At 38.2% G+C, this 15,043-nt stretch overlaps 3 protein-coding genes across 3 annotated transcripts; 2 read left to right on the top strand and 1 right to left on the bottom strand.

Annotated features, from left to right (window-relative positions):
* Nucleotides 1-1,833: 1,833 nt before the first annotated feature.
* LOC107711022 (ankyrin repeat domain-containing protein 33B-like) lies at nucleotides 1,834-5,658 on the top strand. The gene is made up of 4 exons (XM_016515923.1): nucleotides 1,834-2,222; nucleotides 2,833-2,962; nucleotides 3,209-3,349; nucleotides 3,674-5,658. Exons 1-4 carry the CDS (start codon nucleotides 1,950-1,952, stop codon nucleotides 4,513-4,515), a joined length of 1,386 nt encoding a protein of 461 aa, XP_016371409.1. The 5' UTR covers nucleotides 1,834-1,949; the 3' UTR covers nucleotides 4,516-5,658.
* Nucleotides 5,659-6,479: 821 nt separating this feature from the next.
* Nucleotides 6,480-10,999, top strand: LOC107711065 (uncharacterized). Its single transcript, XM_016515980.1, has 8 exons — nucleotides 6,480-6,522; nucleotides 7,031-7,081; nucleotides 8,048-8,380; nucleotides 8,471-8,782; nucleotides 8,983-9,318; nucleotides 9,626-9,753; nucleotides 9,874-10,054; nucleotides 10,602-10,999. Exons 1-8 carry the CDS (start codon nucleotides 6,501-6,503, stop codon nucleotides 10,799-10,801), a joined length of 1,563 nt encoding a protein of 520 aa, XP_016371466.1. The 5' UTR covers nucleotides 6,480-6,500; the 3' UTR covers nucleotides 10,802-10,999.
* Nucleotides 11,000-11,214: 215 nt separating this feature from the next.
* LOC107711001 (intermediate filament protein ON3-like) lies at nucleotides 11,215-13,991 on the bottom strand. Its single transcript, XM_016515903.1, has 9 exons — nucleotides 13,894-13,991; nucleotides 13,718-13,825; nucleotides 13,568-13,628; nucleotides 13,370-13,465; nucleotides 13,107-13,271; nucleotides 12,892-13,017; nucleotides 12,584-12,804; nucleotides 12,407-12,471; nucleotides 11,215-12,311 (listed from the first exon to the last, which is right to left on the bottom strand). Exons 1-9 carry the CDS (start codon nucleotides 13,989-13,991, stop codon nucleotides 12,175-12,177), a joined length of 1,077 nt encoding a protein of 358 aa, XP_016371389.1. The 3' UTR covers nucleotides 11,215-12,174.
* Nucleotides 13,992-15,043: the final 1,052 nt, after the last annotated feature.

Here is a 15,043-nt window from a genome sequence, read left to right as displayed (position 1 = left end):
ATATTAAGTAAAGATCATGTTCCATGAAGATATTTAGTAAATTTCCTACCGTAAATATATCAAAACTTAATTTTTGATTAGTAATATTCATTGCTAAGAACTTCATTTGGACAACTTTAAAGGCGATTTTCTCAATATTTAGATTTTTTTCCCCCCATCAGATTCCAGATTTTCAAATAGTTGTATCTGAGCCAAATATTGTCCTATCCTAACAAACAATACATCAATGGAAAGCTTATTTATTCAGCTTTAATTGAAAAAAAATTCAATTAAAAAATTGACCCTTATGACTGGTTTTGTGGTCCTGGGTCACATGTGTGTGTAACAAGGATCACTCACTTCCTTAAGTGCTGCTGGGATACAGGAGTATTAACTTAATATGAGCTTAAATTAGGTACTTGTGTTGTTTTGTGAAGACCTGATGATAAAGGAGTTTTTATATTTTTATCAGTTCCTTCAGAATTGCAAGACTGAATGCAAATTTGCTTGCGATTTTATTGTAGGTTCTTTTTTTGTGTGTGTTTTTTTTTGCGTAAAATCTTGATTTGAGCCTGCATGTTCAGTTATTAAGCACAAAATATTTTTAGGTTGTTGTACTACTGACGTTGGTGTTAATTACATAATGATTATTGGATTATTAGTATGATTATTGGTACAGACAACTGGTCATGTAAGGACATTTTTGTCGGCAAAGTACATCATTCTGTCTTGAAATCTTATCAAAGACAAATTCACTTCTCCTCACATTCCATATAATCCTCTGAGCTAAAATCAGGGTCCCTGTGACATAAAGCAACCAAAGCCCTGAAACACACCCAACTGTATGTTAAACTTCATCAGCATTATTGAATGCATGATCTTTAATACTTACACTCTAATGAACAAGTGAGAGTATGATTGGGTTTGTTTGTCAGTATGAGACGGAGAGAAAGAAACAGAGACCATTTTGAGTATGTGTGTGTGAAAGGTGATTATGTTCCGAAAGCCTTGGGTCTTTTCTGATCCTGAAAGGCATTAGTCAGTCTAATGACCTGAGGTGTTACGGAGCATGTATTCACCCCTCTGTGTTCACATCACATACTACTACACACACTATGATGAAGACGTCAAGCTGATGGTTGTATTTTCTGCAAGCTAAGGTTTCTGATAATGACATGTGAACGTTTTTTAAGGCATTGGCAGCATTCACTGAAGACACCTCTTTTCTTCTGAAGTGTGAACACAGGTGAGTTATACTCCATATTTTTGAAATCTCTATTTTAAATCTAGTTTAAAATGTATTGCCAGACTGTCGGTAAGTATTTAAGAGCATCTGGCTGTTTTCTCAATTGTTCATTAGAGCACTAAAGAGAATGTTTTTGCTTTATTGTTGTAAACTTTGGTTTTGTATTTAGCTAGATTTTTATATGACACGCACAACCAGAGAAATGTTTAATTAATTAATAGAAATACCAGTTTTGTAACTAAACTGAATATGTTTCACAACGTAAAATTGTTGTATCAACATATACACGTATGAATAGTAGAGTTAATTGAGGTAACGTGTGTTTTTAGAGTGTACCGTATATAAGCCTGTTTACAGATATCTGTGTATTTTAAGCCTGAGCAGGCCAGATTTAGCACTGACAATTAAAGCACAGCTGTCCCAGGCTAAATCTGGAGCTACGAAAACTCCTTACTTTCTTGCATCAGAAGCTTTTGAGTCAATTGAATGGTAATGGTTGCCATCACTGACAGTGCTTTATTTGTTTGTTTATTTATCTATTTGAAGGTTCTTTCACTTAGTTAGAGAGCCTTGTGGTTTATCTGGACTGTTTACCTCAAGACAGGGGCCATAAACACTTGGAGTGCATTCCTTCATCTCAGGTTGCTGACCCACTACAACAATGTTGGAACACTTTCCTCAAATGCCAGCAAAGATGGCGTAGGCAAGATTGAACTCTGGAGGCATGGCAGCAGTTCAAAGCGCTGCCTTTGAGGACCCAAATCTGGGGTCAGGCCTGGACGAGGATGAAATCTCATTGTTGGATGAAGAGTCTGACTCTGGAAGCTTGCTGTCTGATGATTCTGTTCTCCCGGATTATGAACAAGAGGAAAGGAAAAAAGGAACTGCCAACACACTATATGAGGCTTGCGTCCAAAATGACCCAGAGGCACTGAAGAGAGTGTTGGAACGAGGTGTGACCTATGATGAGGTCATGGAAGTTGACATTAATGGCAGGGTAAGACAGATTAGTATTAGAGAGCATGAGACAGACTGACTAATCAGAGAAAAATCATGCAATAAAAATAAGTACATTTTAAATTACTTTTACATTACAGAGAAATGTAAATATTTTTAACTGTATAAGTAGAATTATGTCTGAGGTTAACATTTCTTGATAAGACTTTCTTATTTATTTTACAAACATTGTCACCCCAAATGTGACCTACAACTGCAATAAGGGTGTGTGTTTACTTGAGAAATCGAACTACATAGTCTTTATGTAGCAACTTGTTAACACTTTCAAAATTCATGTTTGAGGCATGGCTACATGCACTTGTAACTTAGCATGAGAAAGTCTATTTAAGTAATGTTAACAGATATTGTACTCATAACTCATCACTGGAAATTCCTGAGGAAATTAATGCCTCGAAAAAACAAAAACTCTCAGAACAGTTTTAGATCATTTTATTAGTGCTGCAGGGTTATTACTGTTTGGTTGATTATTAAATAGTTACCTGTTGATGTAACGTGTCCATATATATATTTTCTATATCTCTTTACCTTTTCACCTGTTTAAGAATTATATTGATAGAGGTCTTGTAACACACCATGATTCTTTCTTGTAGAATGGACTGATGGTGGCTGCATATAAAGGCTTTCTTCCAATTGTTTATGAGTTGCACAGCTGTCCACATCTGGATATTAACCACCAAGACAATGACGGCAACACTGCTTTAATGATCGCAGCTCAAGCTGGTCAGTTGTTGCATGTGTGATGTCAGTTCACTGTCTTGATGAAAATTAGATGAACTGCTGTCTGAACTCTGCTGGCAATAATAGTGTTCCAGGCAAATAGTGTTGATTTTTGTGAATATGATGCAATAACTCTAATTTACATAGAAGTAAGGAATGACAAAGACTTCATGTTAAATACTATTTGACTTCATTTTGTATATGTTCAAAAATACAAAGTAAAAAAGTTTTAAATCTTTCTGTACACAGGTCATGTCTCCATATGTAACTACATCATGAATTACTTCCCTGGAGCAGAGACAGAGATCAGAGACAACAGAGGATTCACTGCCCTCATTAAAGCTGCCATACAGGGCAGGAATGATGTGGTGGCAGCTCTTATAATGCACGGTTAGTAGTTGAACACACACATGCTGATATGCTGAAAATGGTCCTTCACTATTTTGGCATTGCTTATATTCATCACATCACTAGGGAGAGACAAGAAGTCACCAAATGACCCACATAGCCAATCAAGAATGGCGTAGCTGGCATTGAATCAGTTTGCCTCAGTAGCATCCATAAGATCTGCAAAAGATCTGTGGAAGGCACAACATGACTAGACAGACAAAGTGATTTCTTACACAGCATTCTTTATTTTTAGAAGTATATTCCTCCAGCATCCTTCTGATATACAATTTATTAAATTCTCTGTATTGTTCTGTATAGTTTTAGGTGCTGATGTAAATGCTGTAGACTCCAACCGTGGTAAATGTGCACGTGACTGGGCACTGAAAACAGGTCGCTTTGACACGCTGAATCGTCTGCGCCACCTTGCGCTTCATCCCACAGCTGAACAGTTCTGTGACACCTACGACCCAGAGTGGCCCAACCTTAAGGTGCTGGTCAGCAAAGCAACAGCCAATAAGAGTGCCAGCCAGAAGCTGACTCATCATCTCAAGAGTACTTTTGGTTTCAGTTTCCCACGTGATCCGCAGGACAATGGTGTCATGGATCACATGGTGCGAATGACCACCAGCCTACGCAGCCCGTTCATAGCCACGGCCACACGGCCGCTGTGCCCAAGCAGCCCTCCACAGATGGGTAAACGTCGGCTTGCTGTGGCTGAGCTGATGCAGAAGCACTCACAGAAGCAGCTGGAGGAGAGTTCACTGTGCCATCGTAACAGCTCCATCTCCTCCATTTCTCCTTCTGTCCGCTCGGCTGAGTCCGTCTCTTTGTCCTGCTGTGCCAATACAGAGAGACGAGGCAGTGTGCTGTCCATTGCTCAGTCTGGAATGCGCACATTCATTCCTCGTAGTGTGGCGTCAAGGCGCAATAGCGTCTTCCCCTCTGGCTGTATCCCACAGATTAAAGTGACTAAAGAGTCCACCCCAAAAAAGAGGAAGAAGAATAAAAAGCAGAAAGGTTACCTGGAGCCTCCAAAGTGGAAATATAAGGAGGCCAAGGATGAGAAGAAGAAAGAGAAGAAAGTGTTGAAGGAAAAGGAAGAGAAGGAAAAGGAGAAGAAAAGCATAGACAAGGATAAAGGAAAAAGGAAAAATCGTGATGACTAAGATGGGCTTTCTGAACCCTCAATAAGTTTGTAGATGCCTTCAGTGTAATTGTGTGTGGGGAAATGTTTGATGACAGAATCGGTGAAGCAATGCAGTGAAGAACGCATGGGCCCTGAAAAGAGGAAGCGCATTTTGAAACCTCAGTGGTGCATTCCTTTCTCATGAAAATCACTTCCAACTTCCTATCGGGGCAATTTATCTATGACCATTTCAGTCAGTCTTATAGGCTTTAAGGTCTCTGATTGGATGTCTTACATGTAGAATAATTCCTGAATGAATGCTGCATGTAAATAATCACAGGCATCATCAGAACTTAATTGTGCTTAACCAAAATTATTACAGTTCATATTTAACTAATTGATTACTTATAGTCACTGAAAAAAGCACAAGTTTATTTGCAAAACTATTACATTAACCACAGTTTACTTGCAAAACAAAACTACTGTATCCCACAGCAATTAGGGTTATGTGCAACAAACTTCTGTATTCTGTAAAACAGGTTGCATCATTTCCAGGTCAGATTTTTTGTATGTGCTTCATTAAATATGGAGCTTTTTTTTACTCAAGGTGCCTTCAAAGCAGACACCAACCATAACCAATATCAATCACAAACGCAGATTGCTATCTAAAAAATTATATTTTTCTTCTTCTCACTAACATTTGGATATTAAAACTGAATAAATTCCAGCAATAAAAACAAATAGCTTGGCTACCTTAAAAGTCCATAGATATCACTATCCGTTCATACTGCTATTAATACTTTCTTGACAAGCGGATGCGATGAGACCTGTTTTGCGGTTTGGTCAGGTGACAACATATACCCTGTTCACCTGCTAAAAAACATTTTTTGCAGCAACTGTACTCTCAGAAAAAGTACAATGCTTTCACTGGGGTAAGTACAAAAGCTATAAGGTACATTCTTGTAGAGGCAGTGGTTCTCAACTCTGTTCCTGAGGAGATCATTTGTATGTCTCTCTTGTCTAACACACTCAGTTCAGTTGATGGATTCTCTCCTAATGAGCTGATCTATCTGAATCAGGTGTGTTAAAGAAGGAAGACATACAAATAATAATGACAATGTATTATGTTTGTAAATATGTATGATCCATTGTAACATACTGTACATATGATTTAATAAACTATGTATGCCGTAGTACACAAAGATCTTATTGGCTTTCTCTTACCCTCTCTCCCACCTGTGTATCATCTCTGACAGCACTGCAGGGACAGACGTGAGGCTGAACAGTCAGTAATCTGCTCTCTCACAGTTATGCAACACAACCATGTGGAGAGCAGCAGTAAAACCATGCAGGATTAGAGATCTAGCCGTGTCACTCAGGTCAAGCAGAGGTCTCTGGCTAAGTTTGGGATCATGAGCCATGGCTACTAAAGGACATGCTCTAGCATCACTTTTGTAGTGATAAGATGTATATCAGCAAGGAGAGATCAATTCTGTGCACCCAATATAACAAAACATAACGACTAGATCTGAAATTAACTGAGTGGCCATAAAAGACAACATAACACTTTAGAATTAAGGAATTCACACCTAATAAATTTAAAAGAAAAATTGTTAGATATTTCTTTAAGATTTCTAATGTATGGACAGAGGTGTGTCAAAATAAATTAAGGCCAATTAGAAAAACAAGTTAATTGTACTAGAAAAAAAATATATGAAGTGTGCAAATAAAAATATTGAGGAGCTTAATTTAAGCTTTTATCAGCCTAATACAAAACAAAATAAGAATTAATAAATGTACATACTAAAACTTAAGATAAATAAAACTTTATCTCAAAATTCATTGAATTGTGTGCACACAATATAGTGGACTAAAAGACAAAATGTTACATCCTTTTTTTGTGGTCAATGAACTTCCTGTTAGGTAATGCAGTGTTTCACCAGTTGGAAAGTTCAGCTCTGCTCTGTTGTGAATTTAAGTAGTTTTCATTCTTGTAGTGCTGCAGTTTCATTTGCTGGTGTCAGGATGATTCTTCCCAACATAGGAGGTAAGGGTTTATTTAATTTACCTGATGTTTTTAAACTTATTGGAGTATAACTGGCTACTCTGAATTCCAATTAACTTTCTTCAGTTAATTATATTTACAGTAAATTGCAACTAACGGTATACATTAGAAGGTGTGAATCAGGGTACCTAGTTCTTCACAGTGAGAGAGAAAAAAAGTATTTATATCACTATTATTGTTTCTAAACATAGAACATAGAGTAAGCAGGACTGATCAGATTTAGACAGGTCGGTCTGGCCAGTGTAGAAATGTAGAAAACATTACTTTTCCCAATCTTGAGTTAATTTAATTCACAATAATACATGTTTGTAAAGTTAAAATGTATTTGCAAACAGCAGGCCTTAAAACTGTAAAATATAAACATATATTTTTAGTATATATCTGAGTTTAATGTCTTACATGTTGCACATTGCAACATGCATATTTCATGTACTTTAATTTGGGAAAATCCTGTTTTTCACAGTATATTGCAATCACTCTTTCTTCATAGCGCTAGCTGTGGTGTGCTGGATAATGTGTGTGAGAAACACAGCATCTCAGGGTAAGAATCATTCACCTACTCCTGTACATAAGCTGATACACACATACTGTATGTCCAGGTCAGTAGTATGAAGAAGGAAGTGCAGTTTTTTTTTCAGGGTCATATTACATTTATCTGTCATGTTGCTTGTAGAAGTATTCTCACTAACCTGTCCTGTTCATAAAAATACATTAACTAAAGGTTAATAAAGCTTGTTGGGATTCTTTAAAAAAAGTATATATACTGTGTCTGTAAAAACATGAATAGTCATTAAATCGGATGTGCAATAATAATAATCAGCTCATCATGCCTGCAGTAACATGTAACATGTTTTTTTTATGTTTTTGAAAGAAGTCTGTATTATTATTTTTTATAATAACTGTTTTGTATTTTAATATATTTTAAAATGTAATTTATTCCTGTGATGGCAAAGCAGATTTTTTAATTCAGCAACCAATACTCCAGTCTTCAGTGTCACATATGATCCTTCAGAAATCATTCTAATATGCTGATTTAGCGCTCATGACACATTTCATATTATTATCAATGTTGCACTGCTTTGTATTTGGAAACCATGATGCATATTCTTTGCTGAATAGAAAGAACAGAACTTATTTGAAATATAAATATTTTAGAACATTATAAATGTGTTTACTGTCACTTTTGACCAATTTAATGTGTCCTTGCTTATTAAAAATATACATTTATTTAAAGCATAATACAAAATACATTTGTTTTAAGCCAAAAAGTTTTACTCAAGAATTCATGTTTGATACAGTGTGACTGCAAATTGCCTGTTATGATTTGCTTTTATTTAGTGTTGTTTATAGGATTTGCTGACTATAATAATCGATTCGAAATGAACAAGCACATAGTAAACTAAATGAAAAGCTGCTGCAGAAATGCTGATCCAGTGTTGCTGTTGATAATAAGTGTTGTCCTCCCTTTTCTTTTTCTGTTCCATCTTATTCTGTCTCTCACCTCCAGCATATGCTCCAGCCCCTACATTCGGCTATCGATTCAGAATAAATGAAAGTAATATTGAGCTAAACTCTATAGTAGAGGTTGCTTGTGGCACCACTTGGAGTGCTCCGTATCCCATAACTGTGTCTGTGGGCAAGTTGGAAAGCCCCTCGCAGACCCCAGAAACCACAGAAGCCTGGGTGACATCTGAGGTCATCAGTCGATCAGATACAATATATTTCACAATCCCTGCGACGGCCAAGTATGAAGGAAAAATTGTGTGCTGGTACAAATCCACTCGAACTGACTCAAAGAATCCATATTCTGAATTAAGCAGCCCTATTACCTTAGTCGTATGTAAGTTTTATTAAGCATATGACTTAATGTATTATGTATTAGACATTTTCTACTGAAATGTCACTCTGTTTCTTTCTCTCTTTTTCCCAGCTGCCCTCTCTGATCCCAAAGTGACTGTGTACCCCTATCTTTTTCGTAAGGGTGAAAATTACACTGTACAGTGTGAATCAGCCTATAACCTAGCCACAAACTTCACATTGAGTCTGTATTACCGCATCCTCCCTGTCAGCCCTGGCACCAACTGGACCTTCGCTGGTTCACTGTTTCTCACAAATCACACTAGTATCGTTTTAAGACAGACGAATGCCGTTGTCCCAATAGAGTTTGCCTGCAGTATGGAGATGTTGTACAATGGAAAAGTCTTACATTCATCTCTGTCCAAAAGTGAGCAAGCCATCCCAGGTACAGAAGAGCAATGCATTCCCTTTTATTGTAGTGTTTATGTGTGTCCTTTCATTAATTAAATGAAATTATATACAGCATATATACAGTACCAAATCTGAGAATTTTAATTTCATTGATGTCTAGAAGAAACAATTGGCATCTGATTTGTGATACAAGTAAAGTGTGTATGTATATTTTCTTCCCTTGTGCTCCATTAGAAGAGCTTCCGGTTCGGCTCTGGGAGCAGGAACGTGGAGAGAGCTGTCTAGGATATCTGGATGTCACTCTCAAAGGCAAGTGGGAACCTGTTTGTCAGAAGGAAGTCGATACTGAAGCCGATTCATCTGCTGCTGCTGCCACGGCTGAAGTGGTGTGCAGGGAACTGGGATGTGGGCATGTGCTGAAGTGGGAAAGGCTTTTGGATGACAGACGGCAGTTCACACAGACAGTTGGTGGCATCAGATGCATTGGGAAAGAAAAAAAGATCAAAGATTGTCCAATGGAGGAAATTGAAGCTTGCAGACAGAGAGGCATGCTCTATATTATTTGCTCAGGTGAGACAGTTTGAGGTTAATTGTACAAAATTATTGCAATGACATATTACCAGAAAATGTTTTAAAGGCCCCATGAAATTACCTAATGCGTTTTAATTAACCATGATTTGTTTACTTGGTAGTCAGCTCCCGGTACTATTAGGGGGGAAAATGACTAAAATCAGTGTAGTGCAAAATTAATCCTCAACATTCCATCCTATTTGAAGAGAGAGTTTTAAAATGTGTTTTATTTCATGGGACCTGACTAATTCCCTCATGCTTTTTACCTTTCTAATAAATGTCTTCCTTTCACTCTCCACTTTGCCAGATGCATTGCCCCGTCCTAAACTGTATGTGGATACGTATGGTCCTAACCCCAAACTGTATGTCAGGGACAAAGAAAATGTGAAAATCTCCTGCTCCATCGACTCCGCTTATTTAAAATCAAAAGACTATGTAAATCACCCCATTCACACTTTTTCTGTTACACTGAATTGTTTTGTAATTACATTTCAAATAATGTTTTTGGTACATATACAGCAGGCGTCTTTTATACAGTCTTTCCTTCCTGTTTAGGGGTACTTAGAGTTTAGAAGGGATGGTGCTTATTTGAGTCAAAGTTACAGCACACCAGGCTTCCCAGAGTCTATCACACAGTATGCCCCAGTGCCTCAAGGAGAGTATGAATGTGTATTCCATCTTACGTCTTCAAAAATGAAACTAACGTCTCAGCCCAGCAATTCAGTCTTCATTTACAGTGAGTTCCTATAAACAACTAAATTTTTGATGCATAATAACTAAGATAAATGACTCTGTTACAGCACATTTTTGCATTAAGTCATAGTACTCTTTACCTCTTATCTATTGTTTAATGCAGAATTTTAACGAACAAACGTCAGGGGGCAGTGCTGAGCTACTACTTTAGACACACGTTAGGGCATTTTGCACTTTTAATGACATAATTTTTACATCATTAAAAAATTACCCCTAAAGAAAGAATAGACCACTGTCATATTAGTAGCCAAATTAAATGTGTTTATTTTAAATTGAGCAGGTCACCTCTTAAGAACTGACATGTTAAGATCAAAGGACAAGCTGAAATACTATTTGCTTCGTCTTGGCAAACCAAGATATGTTGAAGCCGCATTAGCAATGTTTTCTTATTGACACAATACTCATGTCCGCCATATTGCAAAGATCAAGGTCCTTAAAACTGGTTAAAAACTGAACTTTGACTGTGCCCCTAAATATTTTCTTTTTTTTTTAAAACTTAACTGATGTCCATTTGTGTTTGTATTTTGCAGTATACAATCCAGTGCCAATTGTTGCAGGTGTTCTCACAACTGCTCTTGGGTTAGCAATTCTGGTGTATATTTGTAAATACAGAACCGCGGCACAAGAGGTACAGCCCAATGAATTTCCACAGACCAATGCTGAAAATCCAGATAACAATGCCAGCTACCCACCTCAACAACTGCAAGCCAAAGAAATTGAATCTGTTTAAATTCTTCCGACAACCTTCCACATTAAATATAATGTTTGATAAATATTGAAAAAGGCCAAAAGGTAAATTAATTTTGCAATGCGGTTGTACTGAAAATGTTCATGAGAAGAGAATATTTAGATATCAAAGGTAATGCAACTAAAATTGTATGATGAAAATTAACTAACCTACTGTAGTGTTATAAGATAATTAAGAATAAGGGAGTTCTTCATAAAGTGGATCAACTTTATTGTAATTATTATATTACATTTATCTGTTTTAATCCAATTTTTTTTTTTAATTCTGTCTTTAGTTTCTCTTGTGGTTCCATTGTCTAATTTTTTATCCAGATGTAGTTCTTTGATAATAAAATTGCCCATAATTGGTGAAAACATTTCAACATTTCAAGCAACAAAGACAAATCAAGACAAAACTTGTAGTCTCAGATTTATTGTATTCAGATATTAAGTTGGTGTCAAGTCAATCAATACAAAATAAATCTGGTTGAACATGGTTTCATTTTTGTAGCTTTTTTTTGCCATTTATAAAAGGGACTGTGAAATACGCTTTGGAAGCAGTTTGAATAAAGGGGAAAGTCTAAGGTAGTACAGTCACAACACAGTAAATGAAGCTCTTCTCTTTCAACTGGGCAAGTACACAAAGTTTAGGAGGGATGGTCCATGGAAATGCCATTGTGCCTGTTTTTTTGCTGTAACAGATCTCCCTTGAATATGAGGTAACTGGACATTGGAAGCCCACAAGTCATTGTCATCAGTTACAGGCTGACAGTATTGTACTTTTTACAGCAAATAGGTAAACTAACACTGACAGCCATTGCATAATGACAAAAGTCATATTCGTCAACAAAAATACAGCAGGGAGCTTGTAACGACACAAAACATTCAACCAGGACTTTCAGGACCTGTATAGCACATCCCTGATCCAGTGAAACCATGGTACTGCTTGTGGAGACTGAAATCCTATTGTTGTTACAGGTCTAATTGGCTTCAGTGGTTTCCATGTGTATATATTTCATTCAAGTCTCACTTTCCCCATATATATCAGTGCAGAAATAAACAAATTCAGTGACTGGGAGCACATTCTCCATTACATTCTTTCTGGTGTCATTTTAGTGTAGTTGAACTGATGATTTAAAATGGTAGTGACACCACCAGACAAGAGGTGTATGTTGTGGGTAACTACCATCAACGCACAGAACAACCTAAAACTTATTTTATGCTTAAGAAATCATTGTCCTCATCTCCTCATTAACAGGGGATATCTGTCTGGCTAGAATATAGCACCATAGATTATTTGAGTTGTAAGAAGGTTCAGAGTGATCTAGTTGCAGGTAAGGAAGATAGGATGCCGGGTTGGGTTGGGGGCGCTTCTCCTTAATAGCGTTTACTGCTGACACTGGTGACGCTGGTTTTGCTGATGGAGCTACCACCATATCCTGATCCACCACCATATCCTGAAGCACCACCGTAGCCACCGCCATAGCCAAATCCAGCGCCGCTACCAGAGAAACCTGCAGGAGAAAGAAAGTTTTAGACACGTATCCAACCTGGAGAATGAGATTCTAAGAAAGATGAGAGATTCAGAGAAACAGAGAGAGTTATTTACCAGATGAGAGACCTCCAGAGGTCTGCTGCACATGAATGGTGGCTGAAGCTCCACCGCTGGACAGTCTGAGTAAAGAAGACAACAGATTTGCTTAGTGATGTTTTTTCAAACCTTAAGGTTTGTCGAAAAGATTTGAGAGTGTAAATATCAACGCAATATTCTTTAAAAACTTCCTACCTGCTCTCCTCTCCTTCCAGCAGCTTTCTGTAGGTGGCGATCTCAATGTCCAGGGCCAGTTTGACGTTCATGAGCTCCTGGTACTCACGCACCTGGCGGGCCATGTCTTGCTTCGCCCTCTGGAGGGCCTCTTCGAGATCCTTGATACGGAGCTTGGCGTCCTTCACTGCCAGCTCTCCACGCTCCTCAGCCTCAGCGATTTGAGCCTCCAAGTTGGCACGCTAAAGTGACAATAACATACATAAAGTCAGCCTCTTTACATAAACAGTATGTGAACCATTTATGTATCAACCCTTGCTCATCATTACCTGTCCCTTGACGGCATCAATCTCGTTCTGCAGGCGGGCGATCATGCGGGTGAGTTCTGCGATCTCAGACTTGGTTGAGCGGAGGTCCTCCCCGTACTGACCAGCAGAGGACTGCATCTCCTCAAACTGTAACATAAATATTGACACAAATGAGCACTTGCGTGGCCACAGATGAGGTGATCTTCAAGAGTTGAAGCTATGAGAGCTTGACCGACCTTCTGTTTGTACCAGCTCTCTGCTTCGGCACGACTGCGGTTGGCGATGTCCTCATACTGAGCACGAACTTCAGCCACAATGGAGTCCATGTCCAGGTTTCTGCTGTTGTCCATCTCCACAATAACTGATGTGTCCTTGATCTGAGACTGGAGCTCACGCAGTTCCTGCAAATGCAGACCAAACAATCAGTAAATTACCTACCCTTACAAAGCAGCACTACTAACAAATTTTGGTTGGCCAAACACAACAGAATTGAACTTACAGTCTCATAGACTGCCCTGAGGAAGTTGATCTCATCCTGAAGAGCATCAACCTTGGCCTCAAGCTCAACCTTGTTCATGTAGGCTGCATCAACATCCTAAAAGAAAATGAAAGGACATTATACCCTATTGCTGTTACAAAAAACCTTAATGGAGTGAAAAAGGTAAGTCTTTTAAAGAAAAAGATAAATGGTCTTCACCTTCTTGAGCAGAACAAACTCATTCTCTACTGAAGCACGCTTGATGATCTCATCTTTGTACCTGTTAAGAGAAAGGAAATGTGAGAATCTATTCTGTTTTCAGTGTTTTTTTCCCCCATCAGTTCATTCAATTTCAAAATTACAACTCACTTGTTCTTGAAGTCCTCAACCAGGCCCTGCATGTTCCTCAGCTCTCCTTCCAGCTTCATCTTCTCATTTCCCAGGCCATCGAGCTGCAGATGGGTAAACGTCGGCTTGCTGTGGCTGAGCTGATGCAGAAGCACTCACAGAAGCAGCTGGAGGAGAGTTCACTGTGCCATCGTAACAGCTCCATCTCCTCCATTTCTCCTTCTGTCCGCTCGGCTGAGTCCGTCTCTTTGTCCTGCTGTGCCAATACAGAGAGACGAGGCAGTGTGCTGTCCATTGCTCAGTCTGGAATGCGCACATTCATTCCTCGTAGTGTGGCGTCAAGGCGCAATAGCGTCTTCCCCTCTGGCTGTATCCCACAGATTAAAGTGACTAAAGAGTCCACCCCAAAAAAGAGGAAGAAGAATAAAAAGCAGAAAGGTTACCTGGAGCCTCCAAAGTGGAAATATAAGGAGGCCAAGGATGAGAAGAAGAAAGAGAAGAAAGTGTTGAAGGAAAAGGAAGAGAAGGAAAAGGAGAAGAAAAGCATAGACAAGGATAAAGGAAAAAGGAAAAATCGTGATGACTAAGATGGGCTTTCTGAACCCTCAATAAGTTTGTAGATGCCTTCAGTGTAATTGTGTGTGGGGAAATGTTTGATGACAGAATCGGTGAAGCAATGCAGTGAAGAACGCATGGGCCCTGAAAAGAGGAAGCGCATTTTGAAACCTCAGTGGTGCATTCCTTTCTCATGAAAATCACTTCCAACTTCCTATCGGGGCAATTTATCTATGACCATTTCAGTCAGTCTTATAGGCTTTAAGGTCTCTGATTGGATGTCTTACATGTAGAATAATTCCTGAATGAATGCTGCATGTAAATAATCACAGGCATCATCAGAACTTAATTGTGCTTAACCAAAATTATTACAGTTCATATTTAACTAATTGATTACTTATAGTCACTGAAAAAAGCACAAGTTTATTTGCAAAACTATTACATTAACCACAGTTTACTTGCAAAACAAAACTACTGTATCCCACAGCAATTAGGGTTATGTGCAACAAACTTCTGTATTCTGTAAAACAGGTTGCATCATTTCCAGGTCAGATTTTTTGTATGTGCTTCATTAAATATGGAGCTTTTTTTTACTCAAGGTGCCTTCAAAGCAGACACCAACCATAACCAATATCAATCACAAACGCAGATTGCTATCTAAAAAATTATATTTTTCTTCTTCTCACTAACATTTGGATATTAAAACTGAATAAATTCCAGCAATAAAAACAAATAGCTTGGCTACCTTAAAAGTCCATAGATATCACTATCCGTTCATACTGCTATTAATAC

This window comes from Sinocyclocheilus rhinocerous, unplaced genomic scaffold (genome assembly GCF_001515625.1).
Source record: "Sinocyclocheilus rhinocerous isolate Xijiao unplaced genomic scaffold, SAMN03320098_v1.1 scaffold85, whole genome shotgun sequence".
NCBI lineage: Eukaryota > Metazoa > Chordata > Actinopteri > Cypriniformes > Cyprinidae > Sinocyclocheilus > Sinocyclocheilus rhinocerous.
This window is presented reverse-complemented; position numbering and strand designations above follow the sequence as displayed.

Excerpts from the sequence above, each read along its gene's own strand:
- LOC107711022 (XM_016515923.1), top strand. The coding sequence starts at position 1,950 with ATGGCAGCAGTTCAAAGCGCTGCCTTTGAGGACCCAAATCTGGGGTCA. Across the intron at positions 2,223-2,832 it reads AAGTTGACATTAATGGCAGG|AATGGACTGATGGTGGCTGC; the intron begins GTAAGACAGATT and ends TCTTTCTTGTAG. Across the intron at positions 3,350-3,673 it reads GGCAGCTCTTATAATGCACG|GTGCTGATGTAAATGCTGTA; the intron begins GTTAGTAGTTGA and ends GTATAGTTTTAG.
- LOC107711001 (XM_016515903.1), bottom strand. The coding sequence starts at position 13,991 with ATGGACAGCACACTGCCTCGTCTCTCTGTATTGGCACAGCAGGACAAA. Across the intron at positions 13,272-13,369 it reads TCAGGGCAGTCTATGAGACT|GAACTGCGTGAGCTCCAGTC; the intron begins GTAAGTTCAATT and ends CTGCATTTGCAG. Across the intron at positions 12,312-12,406 it reads CTCTGGAGGTCTCTCATCTG|GTTTCTCTGGTAGCGGCGCT; the intron begins GTAAATAACTCT and ends TTTCTCCTGCAG.
- LOC107711065 (XM_016515980.1), top strand. The coding sequence starts at position 6,501 with ATGATTCTTCCCAACATAGGAG. Across the intron at positions 6,523-7,030 it reads GATTCTTCCCAACATAGGAG|CGCTAGCTGTGGTGTGCTGG; the intron begins GTAAGGGTTTAT and ends CTTTCTTCATAG. Across the intron at positions 9,754-9,873 it reads ATTTAAAATCAAAAGACTAT|GGGTACTTAGAGTTTAGAAG; the intron begins GTAAATCACCCC and ends CTTCCTGTTTAG.